Raw genomic sequence first — 19,020 nt, 5'->3', positions numbered from 1 at the left:
CCTAGGCAAATAACAGATCCCCCTCTCCTTTTCTCATCCTAACATGGGGACTAAGTACCTTTAAATAGTAACCTATTTATACATGTATAGGACCATGGCATCAGTCACTCTAAGCTACCCCTTCGTCTTTCTAACCAGGACAATAGGCGCTGTCCAAGGACAAATTCTTTCTTTTGCAACCCGTCTTCAGCATATTACTTAACAGACCACGGACTTCCTGATACATGCTAGGAGGAATGGGCCGATAACGGGCGTGTTTGTACAGTATTTCACAAAAGTGAGTACACCCCTTTATCGCTCTCTACCATTCCATACCATCTTCTTCCGCTTATCCGGGGCCGGGTCGCGGGGGCAGCAGTCTAAGCAGGGATGCCCAGACTTCCCTCTCCCCAGACACTTCCTCCATCTCTTCCGGGGGGACACCGAGGCGTTCCCAGGCCAGCCGGGAGACATAGTCCCTCCAGCGTGTCCTAGGTCTTCCCCGGGGTCTCCTCCCGGTGGGATGGGACCGGAACACCTTCCCAGGAAGGCGTTCCGGAGGCATCCGAAAAAGATGCCCAAGCCACCTCAGCTGACCCCTCTCAATGTGGAGGAGCAGCGGCTCTACTCTGAGCTCCTCCCGGGTGACCGAGCATCTCACCCTATCTCTAAGGGATCGCCCGGCCACCCTGCGGAGAAAGCTCATTTCGGCCGCCTGTATCCGGGATCTTGTCCTTTCGGTCATGACCCAAAGCTCATGACCATAGGTGAGAGTAGGAACGTAGATTGACTGGTAAATCGAGAGCTTCGCCTTGCGGCTCAGCTCTTTCTTCACCACGACAGACCGATACATCGACTGCATTACTGCAGAAGCTGCACCGATCCGTCTGTCAATCTCCCGTTCCATCCTTCCCTCACTCGTGAACAAGACCCCTAGATACTTAAACTCCTCCACTTGAGGCAGGCACTCTCCACCAACCTGAAGTGGGCAAGCCACCCTTTTTTGTCGCCTGAGGACCATGGCCTCGGATTTGGAGGTACTGATTTTCATCCCCACCACTTCACACTCGGCTGCAAACCGTCCCAGCGCATGCTGAAGGTCCTGGTTAGAAGGGGCCAACACGACAACATCATCTGCAAAGAGCAGAGACGAAATTGTGTGGTCCCCAAACCTGACACCCTCCGGCCCCTGGCTTCGCCTAGAAATTCTGTCCATAAAAATTACGAACAGAACCGGTGACAAAGGGCAGCCCTGCCGGAGTCCAACATGCACTGGGAACAAGTCTGACTTACTGCCGGCAATGCGGACCAAGCTCCTGCTTCGGTTGTACAGGGACCTGACAGCCCTTAGCAAAGGACCCAGGACCCCATATTCCCCAAGCACCCTCCACAAGATGCCGCGAGGGACACAGTCGAAGGCCTTCTCCAAATCCACAAAACACATGTGGATTGGTTGGGCAAACTCCCATGAACCCTCCAACACCCTGTAGAGGGTATAGAGCTGGTCCAGTGTTCCACGGCCCGGACGAAAACCACACTGTTCCTCCTGAATCCGAGGTTCTACTATCAGCCGTATTCTCCTCTCCAGAACCCTGGCATAGACTTTCCCGGGGAGGCTGAGAAGTGTGATCCCCCTATAGTTGGAACACACCCTCCGGTCCCCCTTCTTAAAAAGAGGGACCACCACCCCGGTCTGCCATCCCAGAGGCACTGTCCCCGACCGCCACGCGATGTTGCATGGCGGTCGGGGTTTATCGCTCTCTCACTCCCTCATACTGGTCACTGGAAGTTCAACATTGCACCTCATGGCAAAGAACTCTCTGAGGATATGAAAACAATTTTTTTTGCTCTACATAAAGATGGCCTAGGCTATAAGAAGATTGCCAAGACCCTGGATCTGAGCTGCAGCACGGTGGCCAAGACCATACAGCGGTTAAAAAGGACAGGTTCCACTCAGATCAGGCTTCGCCATGGTCGACCAAAGAAAAAAAGTGCACATGCTCATTGTCATATCCAGAGGTTGTCTTTGGGAAATATACATATGAGTACTGCCAGCATTGCTGCAGAGGTTGAAGGGGTGGGGCGGTGAGCCTTTCATTGCTCAGACCATACGCCGCGCACTGCATCAATTGGTCCACATGGCTGTCGTCCTAGAAGGAATCCTCTTCTAAAGATGAAGCACAAGAAAGCCAGCAAACAGTTTGGTGAAGACAAACAGACTTGGATTACTAGATGGTGTCAAGCATGTGTGGCGGCAACCAGGTGAGGAGTACAAAGACAAGTGTGTCTTGCCTACAGTCAAGCATGGTGGTGGGAGTGTCATGGTCTGGGGCTGCATGAGTGCTGCTGGCACTGGGGAGCTTCAGTTCATTGAGGGAACCATGAATGACAACATGTATTGTGACATATTCAAGCAAAGCATGATCCCCTCCCTTCGGATAACGACCCCAAACACATCTCCAAGACAACCACTGCCTTGCTGAGAGTGAAGGTGATGGACTGGCCAAGCATGTCTCCAGACCTAAACCCTATTGAGCATCTGTGGGGCATCCTCAGATGGAAGGTGGAGGAGCGCATGGTCTCTAACATCCACCAGCTCCGTGATGTCACCATGGAGGAGTGGAAGAGGAATCCAGTGTAAACCTTTGAAGCTCTGGTGAACTCCATGCGGGTTAAGGCAGTGCTGGAAAATACTGGTGGCCACACAAAATATTGACACTTTTATGGTGTACTCACTATTGTTGCCAGCGGTTTAGACGTTAATGGCAGTGTGTTGAATTATTTTGAGCAGACAGCAAATTTACACTGTTATACAAGCTATACACGCATTACTTTACATTGTAGCAAAGTGTCATTTCTTCAGTGTTGTCACGTGAAAAGATATAATCAAATATTTGCCAAAATGTGAGGGGTGTACTCACTTTTGTGAGATACTGTACCTGTTGGAATGGTGTGCTGTACGACTCCAGTCCGGCTGAAGACTTTCTTGTGCACTGCAAATGAACCTCCCATTTAGTCGGTAGGCCCTTAAATTCCTCCTGCTGGCTCACAGATAGTCATTATTCTTCTAAGACCAAGGTTTCTAAATGTAGGAAATTCTCAGACAGTTCTTCACTTTCATAAGAAAAAGCAGTGGACAAAGCAGCAATTGGTTGATATGGGCTAATGCCACTGGGAGAGGGTTTAAGTTTGTTATTCTGACAGGGATCCTCCCTTTTCAGACCGTCTCAAGACTTCTAGCTGTAGTAATGGCACTAAAATTTTAAGATTAGAGGGTGCTCTAGCCCAAACCACCCTGTCACTATTTTGGAAAACCCACCGGGTGGCGATACACTGGCATCAACGTTCTGGTTACCATAGATGCAAGTGATGCTCTGACCTTTCAACAGTCCTCAAAGACCCTGGCTAGATGACATCTGTGGGAATGGACAGAGGCTCAAACTGAACCTGTAAATCGGAAAAGAGATCATCCCAACTGTAGCAAATCATATTAATTCCCTAAGTGGGTAAACTGTTTATATTTGTGGGGTAATCTTCTGCAATCACTATTCCCTTGTCTTGCAATATCAGCTCCCCTACCTGAATTTGTTAGCAGAATTTGTAAGCCATTTGCTACTCTTAGTGTCAACCAGCTTACACCATTCATGGCTACCACCACCTTTTCAGGGAAAAAATAATTAGAAAAAGTTTCTGACATAGGAGTTACTTGTGACACAGTGTCCATCAAAATTGTCACCTTCTATCCATCAATCAGGATAAACCTAGAGTAGATTGTCCAGTCACCAGGCCAGTGGTCGCTGGGACTAATAGTTTATAGCCACGTTGCTCTCTCTATGATTGCATTCCTGACCAATGGATCCACTGACTCTTCACTTAGAGAAACAGGTCTGCCCAGTGGATCCCGTCAGTAAGCTAGTTGGTCCTTGTTGTCTGATGAATCAGGGGCTTGTTTATGAGTCTAACGAGATCCTTGCAGCTCTGGGTTTTGTTAGTCAATCGCAGTCCTAACTCCATGAGAGAGCATAATGAATGGAGTCCTCAGTTTGGTTTTATTCAATATCTCTAAACTTCTTATTGTATTACTTTGATCTGGATTTAAGTGTTTTCCATTTTAGTCAATGTATCGTATGTACTATTGTATTATATTAGGCATCGTCCCTTTTATGAATTATTCATGTAAACAAACATGGCGGCACTGGGGGATTGCCCCCCAGCGAGAATGCTTTGCCCCCCAATAAATGTTTGGGTCAGATGCTTCTCAATACTGTACTTCATTAATTACTGTGGGAATGTAAACTAGCTCACTTGCCTTCATCTGCAAATGTGATCCTAGATGTGCTTTAAGTGATGTCATTACTGAGCTACAAAGAATGTGTAACTACTGTAGTTGCTTAAGCTTTCAAATTTGATTGCGAGCTGAGTATTTTGCTAGTAAACAGTATAGCCACAGCAAGCAATTCATGCAAAGATTATTTGCTTACCGTCCTTCGTGCTTTAGCTACTATTCTAAGTTGATAAGTAGAACAAACGTGGCCGTCCATGGAAGTCAAAAGCCTAGTCCAACACGTTTGTTCTAGCACAAGCACGTAAACCTGTTTTGAGGCAGATGTTAATCTGCCTCGACTGTAAAGCACTTTGGATCAACTCCTCTTGTTTTTAAATGTGCTATAAAATAAAACCGAGTTGACTTTCCACCAAGTAGGATATTGATTACATTTCTCTCACACATACAGGTAACACACAGCTTGCGCACACGGAGGGGGTGGGTCTTCTGCTTACAGAACTGTCAAGTTGTTTATCTGGGAGAACTGCATTGCTGATGTCACCATGAGTCTGAGTCTCCGTAACCAGGACAACGATGACTTTGAGTGACAGACAACTCGCCTGCCATTCTGATGTAATTCTTCTCCGCTTTTTGGTTTTATTACTTCTCATGTCAGTCAAAGCTTGTGGAAACATAGAGCAGTCTGTGCACGAAAATATGGGACTAATGATACACATCGCTTTTCAAATAGCACAAGATGCAGCATTTTCATATCACTTAACATGTCATCCCGCAAGCCCCGCCTTAAGTCCTAAAGTCCAGGAGGAGCCATGATCTACTGGCCGAATGGCACCGGTCCATGTCAATGGAAACAGAACATAGTCTGGACTTTGGAGTAAAACACCAGTGTTTGGCACCAGTGGAAACCAGTCAAGGGAGTGACTTGGTTGAGATTGTCAAGGTGGTCCAGGTTGAGGCCTTGGGGTCAGAGTTTAACGGAACCCTGCAGTCATTGGGCTCACACAGGGGAGACTTCCTAGTTCCTTTTGTCAGAATCCTACAGGGGGAGTTTGTTGTGTGTCTGACAGGGGAGACCAATAGTGACACCGGCATGGCATCGATTAGCCTCTTCCAGGGACAGGCCTCCACTCAGATAAAGACATCCAGTCACCCTCACGGCGCCCGGCCAATCACCCCGTCAGGAACAGACGTCACCTTGACCGTTATGGTCGAGTGCGATGGAGCCGCCGACTTAATCTAGGCACTCCTCCGTCTCTCTGTCATCAGCAAGGTAAAGACTCTGTTCTGAATGAATTGGTGGCTGTGAGCTACAGGTTTCTTTTTCACCTGTTTTTCACTCCTTCCTGATGTGGGTCGCTCAGAGTCTTGTCCAACTGCTCATCTGACTGTAGCGCCACCTTCTGGCAGCTCCATGCCGACCTGACCGACGGCGTCAACAGCACGGGCATCGACCATGTCACCTTGCTCAAGGGCAACGGTTCCCTGAACACTTCTTCGGTGGTGGGCATCGATGGTGAGAATGTGACCCGGGTGTCCTGCAGAGCCTCTTGCTGTTTGAAGAAGGTGGAGATTGTGGTGGTGGACTGGGCCGGCAACGTGGGTGTGGGCTCAGTGAAGGACCTATTGAGTTCCATATTGACAACAGATACTGAGATATAATGTGTGTGTGTGTGATGCTGTAAAGCGAGATGGGTGAAAATATGTGTTTTTTCAAATTACACTGTGTGGTAAGCGCCCTTTTTTCTCTCCATTGCTCCATTTCTCTCCATAAACATGAATAAATAAGAAAGGCAACCCCATGATGACTAGTTCTGAGGAAATGACAAGTTCCTCTTCATTATTGCTGTCAGAAACATGGAATTGTCACTTAATGTGACAAAGGGAGAAACTTATTTATTTGTATTGGTATTCAATAATTCTTATTTCTTCTCTGACACACAAATGTGTATCGGTTTATTTAAAAAAAAATAATACTTGTGTCATTTTTTTCCTGCCAATAAAGCAACTGAATTGAAGTTGAATTGAAAAGGAGAGAGAGAAAAGGAAAGACTGGAGTTTTTAGCATATTCATTTTTGATAAATGTCATACTGTTTATTATTTGTGTACAGCCTTTATACATTCTGATTGTACTGTATTTAACAAGGTATTGTTAATCAATGATTGTTTCACAAATCCAGTTAAGTTTACTGGTACATGAAAGGTTATTCCATTTCTTTACAGGATCACTATACCAACTAGCAAACTCAGCACAGTCCTCCTCTCCTACAGTACCACCACCATTATCAGGCTGTGTTGCTCCCCAGTACCTGTAGTGGGAACAACACAGAGAACCAGAGGCAGACACTGGTAGAAAAGAAAACCTACTGTAAATCCAATAGGCAGATGTTTTTGAATGTTAAAAGAGACAGCATGGAAGTTTATCTACCTCACAAAAGTAGGAAACCATCTTTATCTGCGTTCAATGTGAAGGAACTTGCCAACAAGCATTGATGAAATTTCCAAAAAGCCTTAGCACAGACAGTGAGCAGTTTTTATACTAGCTGTTACTGTTGACTATCAGTTATTGAATCATTGCTACTAAGCACTGGCTTGCAAAACGACCTGTAATTTATTTTACGCTTAAATAATTATTTATACAATGAATACAGAGTATAATCTCTTATGCTGTAGTCAGAGGTGTGACATCCACCCATCTCCAGGTCTCCTCAGTCTCTATGTCAGACAGACCGATCCAAGAACGTATGTTTAATGACATGATGAATTTCTATCAGAGGAAGATTAGCACAGAATCAGAAAATTCATGGTCTCTCAAAAGTATTAACCCCCCTCAGACTATTCCACATTTTATTATGCCAAAACATGAATTCAAAATGGATTTCTTTAGGAGTTTTGCCACTGACAAAAACGCCAAAAGTCTGTAATGTCAAATTGTTCTCAATTAATTACAAATATAACACATGAAATAAGTGAATATATTCACCACTTTAGTCAATTTTTGGTAAAAGCACATTTGGCAGCAAGTACAGAAATGTGTCTATTTGGATAATTCTCTACCAGCTTTTTACTTCTGGATGCAGCAATTCTGCTCGATCAAGTCAACATTTAGTGAACAGCAATGTTCAATTCTTCCAATAAGATAACATGTTCTTAAAATGTTGTCAGTTCAACTTTAGGTGTAAGTGAACTAAACTCACAGTGGACAGACAGTCCTATAATCCTAGCCAATAAGAGAACACACAGCAGTCCCAGACTCACTGCAACCACTCCAGAAGGTCTTTTCAACCACGGACAAGACACCGAAGCTGAACGTCAAATAAATAAAGTCTTTAAAATACAGTCAATAAAAGAATGAACATTTGCACTTCTTTGCTAATGAGATATGATTAGTTGTAGGATAACTGATAAGCCTGCTAAGTGTCAGAATTGAAAAAATTATTAAATATGTATTACTTCTATGTTGTATTTTTATTGTAAGGGTGTGTGCATTTCTGCCTATATGCCATGTTTGAACCTGTGGTTTTGGGTGTGTGCATGTGTGTTTGTGTGTACTATGTGAATTCAATATACTGTAAACTGAATGTTTAATGACAGCCCTACCTGGTTTGGGCTTGTCGTCTTCTTCATTGGGATATGTTGGGAAATCAATATTTGTGCCAATTACATTCCCTTCAGGTTCGATTCCATCTGACATCTTAGAGCACGTGTGATACAGAAAACGTGTTCTGGCTTCACTATTCTCTTTTGAATGACTTGCTGGTTGAAATGTGACATAAACTCACCATAGACGTTAAATGATGGTGTGACCATAAAGACAACATTGCTTTAGTTGCACGTTGCTTAGTCTGTGTTGATAAGGGACACTTCCTGTTTTACAGTGATAGTCACATTAAGAATCTGCCATTATTGAGCATGTGTGCATTGCAACTGAAATGTGCTGCAAATCTCTGTGCAGAAAGATGGTCTATACAAAAGCATTAATTAAACCCAAACTACAATGAACAAAATTATAAACGCAACACTTTTGTTTTTGCCCCCATTGATCATGAGCTGAACTCAAAGATCTAAGACTTTCTCTATGCACACAAAAGGCCTGTTTCTCTCAAATATTGTTCACAAATCTGTCTAAATCTGAGTTAGTGAGCACTTCTCCTTTGACGGGATAATTCATCGCCCTCACAGGTGTGGCGTATCAAGATGCTGATCAGACCGCATGACTAATGCACAGGTGTGCCTTAGGCTGGCCTCAATAAAAGGCCACTCTAAAATGTGCAGTTTCATTGTATTTGGGGGGCCCGGGGGATGTGCATCCTGTGTTCTTAAATCACACTTGATATGTCGCTGGAAGTACCTTAAGAGAATGAGGAAAAAGATGATCTGGTTTGATGAGAAACTGTAAGAAGAACTAACCTAATCTAAATAAATCTATTAATAGATAATATTTTATGTTTGAACAGCGCAGTTCCATTTGAGAGTCTTTGCGCATTTTACAGAACTGTCTGTGTAGGTTCCTGCACTATCTGTTGCAGACCCATGCAGTTCCTCAGTGAGGTTACAGCAGAAAAAGGTGAAGGTTCTGGAGCTGCCATCACAGTCTCCTGACCTTAATATCATCAAGCCACTCTGGGGAGATCTCAAACGTGTGGTTCATGCAAGACGACCAAGACTTTACATGACCTGGAGGCATTTTGTCAAGACGAACGGGCAGCTATGCCACCAGTAAGAATTCAGGGCCTCATAGACAACTATTACCAAAGACTGCACGCTGTCATTGATGCTATAGGGGGCAATAGACAGTATTAAGAACTAAGGGTATGCAGACTTTTGAACAGTGGCCAGTTGAATTTTCTCTTTGTAGGCCATGTTTTCTTTTATGATTGTGCCATTCTGTTATGACCTACAGTTGAATATGTATCCCATAAGAAATAAAAGTGTTTTACCTGCTCACTCATGTTTTCTTTACAAATGGTAGATATTACCAATTCTCCAAGGGTATGCAAGGATTTCAAAACAACTGTATGATGAAAGGGTGAATCCAAAGATTTGCATGTTAAGATATTATTGTCAGTTTTGGTATGTTTAAAATCAATGGGCACAGTGGGAAACATTGTTTGTGTAACAGACTTAATGCATTGTGATTGTATTGTAGATAACAAGGTATTGTTAATCAATGGGTTTTTCACAAATCCAGTTAAGTTGAAAGGTACATGAAATGTCATTCCATTTCTTTACAGGATCAGTATTGCACTGATAAATCTCGGCACAGTCCTCCCCTTCACCAGCATTATTAGGCTCTTTTCCTCCCCAGTACCTAAAGTGGGAACAACACAACCAGAGAATCAGACACTGGTAGAAAACAAAATCCAAAATTTCGGAATGCAGATGTTTTATGAGGTTAACAGTTTCTATGCTAGTTGTTACTGTTGACAATCAGTAACTGAATCAATGCTAGTAACAATTGGAATGCAAAACAACCATTAATATCTTTCACACGTAAATCAGATACTTAAAGAATGATATCCATATAATGTGGTTTTATACAGAGTATAATCTCTTACTCTGTAGTCAGAGGTGTGCCATCCACCCATCTCCAGGTCCCCTCAGTCTCTATGTCAGACAGACCGATCCAAGTACGTATTTTTAATGAAATTAGGAATTCCTATCAGACAAAGATTAAGATGTTGTCAATAAAATGAACTATTTGTATCCATAAATCTCTTATGAACCTCCATCTCACCTGTTCCTCTTGGTTGTTTATGATGACTAGCTGTGCCCCTCGCTTCAGACAGTCCAGTTTTGCATATTCCCAGTTCTTTTGTTCCATGGAGACGTAATAGTTGCTGTTGCCAAACACTTTCACTTTTAAAAAGAAAATAAGCTGTTCAAATTACACGTATAATGTGTTTATGCAGTTGATGAACCATTTCAGTTATTTAAGTCTGCATGAAGAGGATTAAGAATAAATGGAAAACCAGTTCTGGTCACTTACCAAGTAAAAAGCTCTCTCTCTCACTCTGTAGTTTGTCTCTCTCGCTCTGGAGATTGTCTCTCTCTTCAGTCAGGGTTTTGTATCTAGTCTGTAGCTGGTCTCTCTCTTCAGTCACGTTGTTATAGCTAGTCTGTAGTTTGTCTCGTTCTGTGAAGTATTTACAGACTCTGTCTGTAAAATTCAAGTTATTTTAAGAGCTGGTCCATGGATTCTATCCTTTTGTCTACACAAATTTTGTCCACATTTTTCCTCTGCCAAATTCCTTATGACCAATTTGGGATTATGATGTGGGGTAGTTGAGATGTACTACCAGGAACTCGCTTTTCTATGTATATTGATTTTGAACAAAGTTTTTTAAAGGTTTGGGCAGCTCGATCTTGAACAGCCATAGTAATGACTCAAACAATGAGTTGAAATTAGTAAAATGTTAAGAGTTTTTGCATGGAAACAGTTATACATTTTACAACCATGAGTCTATTTGGATAAGTCTCTACCAGCTTTTTAGAACTAGAAGCAGTAATTTTGCTCGATCATGTCAAATGTGGACCCTTAGTGAACAGCAATATTCCATTATTTCAACAAGACAACATGTTCTTAAAATGTTATCAGTTCAACTTTAAGTGTAATTTAATGAAACGTACAGTAGACAAACAGTCCTATGATCCCAGCCAGTAGCAGAAGACACAGCAGTCCCAGACACACTGCAGCAACTCCAGAAGGTCTTTTCCACCACTGACGAGACACTGATGCTAAACGTAAAATATAATAAGAAAACATTTTGAAATACAGTTATTAAAAGTATGAAAATGTGCACTCCATGCTGAAAAGATAAGATTAGTCGTAAAGTCATTATCCTGCAAAATGTCAAAATGTTAAAGTTATTAAAGTAAAATATTTTGAAATATTTTTTAACTTCTATGTACTGTTTTTATTTCAATCAATCACATTTATTTATAAAGCCCTTTTTACAACAGCAGTTGTCACAAAGTGCTTTACAGAGACACCCAGCCTTTAACCCCAAGCAAACAACAGTTGTGTTGAATTTCAACAAAATAAGGGTGTGTGCATTTCTGCCAATATGTCCGTGTCTGTACCTGCGTGTGTTTGTGGGTGTTTGTGTTCATTTGTGTGTAATTGGTGCATTCAATATTACCTGAATGTTGACTGACAACCCTACCTGGTTTGGGCTTGTTGTCTCCTACATTGGCATAAACTGGGCAATCAATGTTTTTACCAATTATATTCCTGTCAAGTTCGTAGAATTCCGCTGACATCTTAGAACACTTGTGATGAAGAAACACAGTTCTATCGCCACTGTTCTCCTTTGGAGTGACTTCCTGATTGAAATGTGACAAGCTCAAAATAGAGGTAAAATGATTGTATCACCATAAAGCAACATCATCGCTTATGCTGTAAGTAGCTCGTTCTGTGTTGGTGAGGAAGACTTCCTGTTTTTCAGTGTCGGTCACACTATGAATCTGCCATTATTTTACAGTTGTGCATTGCATTGAAAGCTGCTGCATACTATTGTGCAGAAAGACTGTCTTGACAAAAGTGTTTATTAACCCCAAATCGTGTAAGCTACAGCTGCTATACAGCATATGAACTGATGGAGTCTATGACTTTCATTCGCTTTGTGATAATGGATTTAACCACAAGCCATGACTGTCCTCTGAAATGTCTTCCTCTACTGTATGAAATGAAAAAACCTATAGGAAATACACTTTTGATAACTGTTTGGTTTGTTTTAATACATTGAAATATTCCCATCTTGCAAGTCAAAACTGCTTTCAAAAAACATCATAAAGGAAAGAGAATTAAAGGCCAATATCAATCACAAAAAAAAATCTTAATTATCCCTTGTATGAACATTAGTATAGAAGTATATTTCACTTACCACAAATGTAATAACAGTAATCGTTCTTTGAATCTTCCTTCAGCCACTGTCTTCAGCTCTTTCCTTAAAACCCAATAGAGAACATGTTCCTAGGATTGTAACCACTGACCTTTTCAAATAGGGTTGAGAAGGAGAGACCAAATGTGAAATTGAGGAAAGACTACAGATTACAGAAGTTCCCTTTCACAATCTTTGAAAGACATATTTCTCAACTGCAAAGTTGTCCATCTGTGGCTGTTATCAAACACATAGACAAACAGTCAAACACAAGTTTCAGCAAACACATGATAAAAACGAGTAGCAAATTTAATTTTACACTTTTCCTTTTGAATGTGAAAATAGATTGTGTTTTGGTGGTCATGTTGGCATTGATTGGATAAACTGCTGAGGTCTTTAATATGGGTGCAAGAACAGGCCATCTGTAAGATCAAATTAAAATATACAGTCACAGACCACCTCATTAGTACACCTTGCTAGTATCGGGTTGGATCCCCTTTTGCCTCCAGAACTGCTTTAATTCTTCATTGCAAGGATTCCTCAAGGTGCTGGAAACATTCCTCAGAGATTTTGGTCCATAAAGACATTATAGCTTTAGGCAATATTTGCAGATATGTTGGCTGCACATCAATGATCAGAATCTCTGACATCCCAAAGGTGATCTATTGGATTGAGATCTTTTGACTGTGGGGGCCATTTCAGTACAGTGAACTCACTGTCATGTTCAAGAAACCAGTTTGAGATTGTGTGATTTTTGTGACATGGCGTGTTATCCTGCTGAAAGTAGCCATTAAAGATGGACAGACTGTGGTCACAAAGGGATGGACATGGTCACCAACAATACTCAGGTAGGCCTTTAACAGGCTCCAGTGTGTCTGTCTGTATCATGAGTCAGTACTGAGTTGTTCCAGTGGAATTATATCCTGAATGTTCTGAATGATGCAAGGCTGGTTCCACAATTACTCCTATAAGAAATATTATAATGAGAAGTAAACTAAGACACAATAAAAAACACTTTAATTACATTAACACTTTGTGTGATGGATGTTTGTATGATTGAATGCTTAACCATTGTTAGTAGGTTTTGTGGGTTATATTACCTTGTACATGTTTATATATGATATATCGGAAAATGTCTAGATATGAATGTCATGACGGTGTTATGACAATATTATAACATGTTAAGTCAGTTGTTGTTACATGTTATTACATGTTTATGACAGCATCATAGTCATCATAACCATACTCATGTGTTACCGTAGTTTGCCAATCATCTACTGTGCATCTTTATTAAACAACATTATTTGTATTATTTAATTCGCATATTTAATCAAACAGCAAAGGTGTATTACTATAGGGGAAATCTCTCTGAATAGTGTTTATGTTCTAGTCACCTGTGTTTGTATCTGGGGTGGTTTAAACAAATTAGCCCTGCTCAGCCTGTGACTGTTTTTACTCTGTTCAGCAATCTTCAACCTATGAATCTGTAGTGTCGTATTTCACCCTCTTACTCTCTTTCACTTTCACACTGAACATTAAAATTGATCTTAATTTTTTATTTGACAAAAGTATAGCCTTGTATTTATATGGTCCCCTTTTATAGAGGCAATGTTTATCACATTCTTGCCTGTGTGCATTTCATATAGCTGTTGTGGTAGACAGGATTCCTGAGAGCTGGGAGGGGTTTACCAGGATGTATTCAGGGATATAACCGAGCATTGTGGAGCCATTTATAGGACCCTTAGCGCAGGCTGAAATAAACACAACAGAAATATCATTGACTTTCCTTTCTCTCTCTCTGTAATTAGTCATTGTGCTGTCCTAAGTGTATTTCTGTGTTTATAGATTATTCACCCATGAAGGCAGATACCTCCCTAACAAAACATAAAGTGTGTTAAATGTATAGAACTATGACTAACCACCATTCACACATTCATAATCTCTTTTGTCATCCCTCTTTCCTACACCCTCTTTTCTGTCAACTCGCCGTGATTAGGTTTTTCCGTTTTTCCGTTCTATGGGTTGATTGTTGAAAGACATTTCTAGGCAATTTTTTTTGTAATGAGCTGTTATTTTGAAAAAAAAAAAGATGCCTCTGGAAGTAGCCTGCATTTTAGCGCTCAGCACTTGTACTGTATCTTTGTTCACATCTGGGTTTCTCAAGGCTAACTCTTTCTCTCCAGACTCAAAACATATTTTGTCATATATTGTCCTTTTGGACTAAGTAGGATATATACTTGAAGATAATTATTATGAGGAAATCTTTTTTTGGGTCTGGCTGCCTGTTGTCTAGTTTGAATGGACAGTAGACTATTCTATAGTTAACAATATATGGTGTGAGCTACTGTGGTTGCTTGTCGGCCCTGAAATATTTTGGAACTGAAGGGCAACTCGAGAAAGAGGGATTGGCGATGATATTTTCTGTATGCTTCCTTGCCCTGGGTAATAAGATATCAATGAAGAGCCGGTGGCAGCCAATGTCTCTGCCATACAATGCATTGCAGTTAACCTCTGCGTTGGTGAAACACAGCTCTAGATCAGATCGAATGGAGGAGGATGGACTCCAAGATTGATGTGTGTAGCCAGGTCTTGATTGGATTCCTCTGTTGCCAAAAACGGTACATGCACTGGTGTGCCTTTTTGGTGATTGCTGAAATGTTGATGAAAATTATGGTTCCTAGGAATATGCGTGATTCAGGAAACTGACAACTGAGTCATCAGTCTTAAAAGCTGTGCATCTGGTGCACCTAGTCACCCCAGTGAAATTCCCAAGTCCTCAAATCACACCTTCTTTTCATCTTAACTACAGAAGCTGATTAACACATTTCAGGTTAGAAGTAAATGCAGGGTATAATGTGTCACTTTGATGATTTATGGGCGGGGCTTCCAGATTGATTTGACAGGTGGGCGGGACATCCGGTTTGCTGGGTGGGACTTTCGATGTGACGTTTGTTAGGGCTGGACTTCTGGAATGATGTATGGATTTCCAGTGACTTTGTAATTCATGATTTCACTGTTGTGTCCATGTTTGATTATTTACAACAACTGATAAGCACCCTGGACGAGTGTTATAACAGGTGCGATATGTTTAATGTTTAACAGTGGGGTCTTATGGTTCCGGAATGTTAAATTCCCAGGCAATAATATCAGCGGCAAGATGTTTGGTGTTTAACAAAAGGGTCCCAGTGTTCAGCAATTCTATAACCCCCTGGCATTTTATTTTCCGATAAGTGCTACAACAGATGTCCTACAACCTTTCATGTTTGAGCTGATTGGCATCGTCTGTGTATTTAAACAATGCAGACCCCGGTGATGGTCATTCAGTCCTGCCTGAGTAAACTTACCTACACAATATAACAGCTTAACCTTAGCTTGGCGAGTTGGCAAGAAATTACAAATGGAAAGCAGAGACGCAATCAACATGCCAGCTCTGAAGAAACAGATGCAGTATTGAACCCGAATCCATCAACTACACCAGGATATGTTGGCACGGGATAGGAAGTTGGACGACGGTCGGATTGGTGGATACATTTTCAACCTAGGGATACCGGAGGTTGCATTTTATGAATAAGCCAAAGGCCAAGAGTTTAAGGCTGGTGTGACTGATCAAATGGTTTTTAATGCTGGTTTATGGAACACCTTTCAAAAAGTGATTTATTTGGGGCCAAAACAGGGCACCCAAAATACGGTAGATGTACTATTTAAAGTTGTTGAGGTAATGAGGAAGTATGATTCTGTCAGATTGGAACAATTTCCAGGAAATGTCAGCAGGTTACATTGTGACTGCGGCCATGGACTGTTCCAATAACATTGGGTTTGATTCTGGAAAACGTTGTTGGGGCTATTCTCCACAAAGCATGCATTGGATGTGAAGTGGACCACCCGAGCCAGACGAGACATTCTTGTCTCGATCCGTCTGATAATTTTTTTGAGACTCATTATGGTGACATTGTGGAGAGAGTTTTAATATTGCGATTGAAACATGTGTTGGTCAAGGCTTTGAACGCATTGGGGTTTCATGCACCACTGACCGATGTTCACATTGCCATCTGAGAACTTTTTGCATGAGCTCAAGTTGGAGCCTAACATCACACAGAGACTGAGTGAGAACAGGGATGAATACATGGATACATCTTATGAGGAAGTCTTATGCGATGCAGTAGCGTCTTGGTGGGACGAAAGCAAAGAGTCTGCTGTCTAAGAATGTAACTTCAGTTGTCATGTTAACATGTATCTAAAAAAAATCCTGTGTGGGTTTAGCGATTAAGCAGTTGATGCACAAAGCTATCAAGAGCGGTATTGATGTTTGTAGACCTTTTAATAACTGAGATCATGTCGGTATATAATATTTTAATATTCTGAAGAAGCATATGGAAACGGTCAGGAACGCATCTGAGGATTGACCGCAACTGTTGTCAAACGGTGCTGAATCTATGGCCCTAAACAACTTCATGTACAAACTTCTAACACTTTCAAATGTTGACAACAAAGACTTTAAAATTGGACACCTGTTATGTTTGGTTACGTATGTAACAGATGTTTGTGTGGTAAAATTGTTGAGTAATGATGCTGTGGATGTAGAATGTATTTCTAAATTGCTTACAGATTTTCTAATCAGCAGTAATCTGAATGATTGTGTAACCTTTCTGAATTTCTTGGTTGACGTGTAATTTCGAAAACTCAAATAAAACAATGATAAACATCTATTACTTCTCATTATTGCCCAAATGCCGTACGATGTCTGTTAATGAACAGTTAATGAAAAGTATTTACTAAGACCCAGCAAACCCAGGTGCTTATGTAGGTTTGAAAAGAGCGTACTTGGAGAAAACCGGGGAGATCCTCAAAAATGGCGAGGCAAATGACTGGCTACTCGCCCAGGATAAATAAATAGCTATAAATAAAGTAAGAGTTATTGTTCATGATATAAATTCACAGTTTTATCTGGATTTGGTTGACATGAGTGCTTATAGTGTGGAAAACAATAACATAAAATGCATGTTAACATGCATAGATGTTGTAGATGTATTGATTGTATAAGTTAGTGAACTGTTATAAGCTGTTGTAACCAATGAAACAAAATATTAATTGTTTGTAATATGAGCTGAAACTACAGGTGCAAGTAGGAGAATAGGAAACCCTGTTCAAGCGGTTGCCGGGGAGAGAAAGATTTAGTATGTCTGTCTTTTGAGAAACAGGACACAGGTTAGAGACACACACACATAGACTGACAGACAACACAGAAACCACAAGGGGGGCAAGGGGATACTTGTAGTTAACCTATAAGGAATAAAACTGGAACTGGACCAATAGCACACTTGCTTTGTGAACTTAACAACTTTATCTTTTGGGGGTAGTGGAAGTATAAAATGATGTTTTGACTGTTGATCCTTAGACATTGTGCAGCGACACTTGTCTCCAAAAGCTTTTGTAATAAACGGAATATGCGGTACGGTAATTGACCTGACTCCTGGTGTTTTATTCTCCTTTCCAACAAACCAACTCGGGGAAGTGTTAGACTTCAACAATGTATTAAGCAAATATGCATGGATTCGTGTGATGAGACAAAAAAGCACCATTGAGGTAAAGCGAGCATTTGAAGACATATTAAAAGAAGGAAGAACACCACAAAAAGTACAAATGTAGTTTTTTTATTCACATTTTGAAATACAATTTTGCTACAGGAAATGATGTCAAAGCGAGTATCGTTCAGAGATTTCATCGCACAGCTGCCAACACTCATCGCTATGTTGAGGTTATTCAAGACTTAGTTCATGGTTACAACCATAGCTACCATCGGTCTATTAAGATGAAGCCTGCTGACGTTTGTTAAGAAAATGTTAGACTACTTCTCAAGAACCTGTATGGCACAACAATAATGAGAAATGGTAATCAAAGTTCCGGGTTGGGGATACTGTGAGACTCTCAAAGTTGAGAGGAGCGTTTACAAAAGGCTATGAAAAAGGCTACACAGATTAATATTTGACAATAACAGAATGCATTCTGTGGGTACCTCCTGTATATTGATTAAAAGATTACAATGGTGATGTGATAGTTGGGACCGTTTATGAACAGGAATTACTGAAAATAATTGTGGCTAAGGATAAAACTTTTAAAGTAGAAGCAGTTTTGGATGAGAAAGTAAAGAAAGGTAAGAAAAACAATCTTTTGAAATGGCTTGGTTGGCCTGAGAAATTCAACAGCTGGATACCATCTGAACAAGTCCGTGACCTAGAAACTGGATAAAACGTCATTTGCATTGACTGCGATCAGCATGGGTGAAGGTGGTTTCTTCATAATGCTGCCCAGTAACTCGTCGAGACATGTCTATCCAAACAATTCGAGTTTAAGCTATGCCACAAAATTTGCCAAAGGTATGGATTTGAAAGGTGATTGGGAAGTATATTTGATAGAATTCCAATACCCGCATACGTGGAAGACTTTTACATGGCGTGAAAACACATTTGAACTATATGACTCCAATAATGACAAAAGTTGGAAATATGAACTCAACACTGGTTATTACATTGGCATAGGAAAACTAGTGGCAGAGATCAACAGTTATATAAAACCACATGGTGTATGGGCAGGGTATGATGAATAAAAAAACAGAATGTTTCTAAAAGCTCAGCCCCATTTCAGTTTGAAGTTTAGTGCAAAACAGGAACAGATATTAGGCTTAAAACCAGGCCCATGGTACGGAACATTCCCCACGGATATTCTGTCAGGATTCAACACCCTATACATCTACACAGATATAATTGATTATCAACGCGTTGGTGACAGTCATGCCCCGCTGTGAAGAACTGTACATATTGCAGGGAAAAAGAACAAAGTTGTCACAGTGACGTAAGACAAGCCACACTACGTACCTC

The 19,020-nt window shown here is 41.1% G+C and overlaps 1 protein-coding gene across 5 annotated transcripts; it reads right to left on the bottom strand.

Annotated features, from left to right (window-relative positions):
- Positions 1–6,330: 6,330 nt before the first annotated feature.
- Positions 6,331–12,247, bottom strand: LOC105024510 (hepatic lectin). Of its 5 annotated transcripts, none has more exons than XR_004575518.1 (7): positions 12,149–12,247; positions 11,429–11,588; positions 10,893–11,000; positions 10,252–10,398; positions 10,000–10,121; positions 9,821–9,921; positions 6,331–6,571 (listed from the first exon to the last, which is right to left on the bottom strand). XR_004575518.1 is itself a non-coding variant. In XM_020043636.3 (7 exons), exons 2-7 carry the CDS (start codon positions 11,523–11,525, stop codon positions 6,415–6,417), a joined length of 756 nt encoding a protein of 251 aa, XP_019899195.2. In that variant the 5' UTR covers positions 11,526–11,588; positions 12,149–12,247; the 3' UTR covers positions 6,331–6,414. The 5 variants fall into 5 exon arrangements, 3 of the variants coding, with proteins under 3 accessions (XP_019899195.2, XP_019899194.2, XP_010892780.2); XM_020043636.3 differs by having other exon boundaries at positions 10,252–10,422; XM_020043635.3 differs by lacking the exon at positions 6,331–6,571 and adding an exon at positions 9,032–9,573 and having other exon boundaries at positions 10,252–10,422; positions 11,405–11,588.
- Positions 12,248–19,020: the final 6,773 nt, after the last annotated feature.

This window comes from Esox lucius, chromosome 25, assembly GCF_011004845.1.
Source record: "Esox lucius isolate fEsoLuc1 chromosome 25, fEsoLuc1.pri, whole genome shotgun sequence".
Taxonomy (NCBI): domain Eukaryota; kingdom Metazoa; phylum Chordata; class Actinopteri; order Esociformes; family Esocidae; genus Esox; species Esox lucius.
The sequence above is the reverse complement of the archived record's forward strand: the minus strand, read 5'-3'. Positions and strand labels throughout refer to the sequence as shown.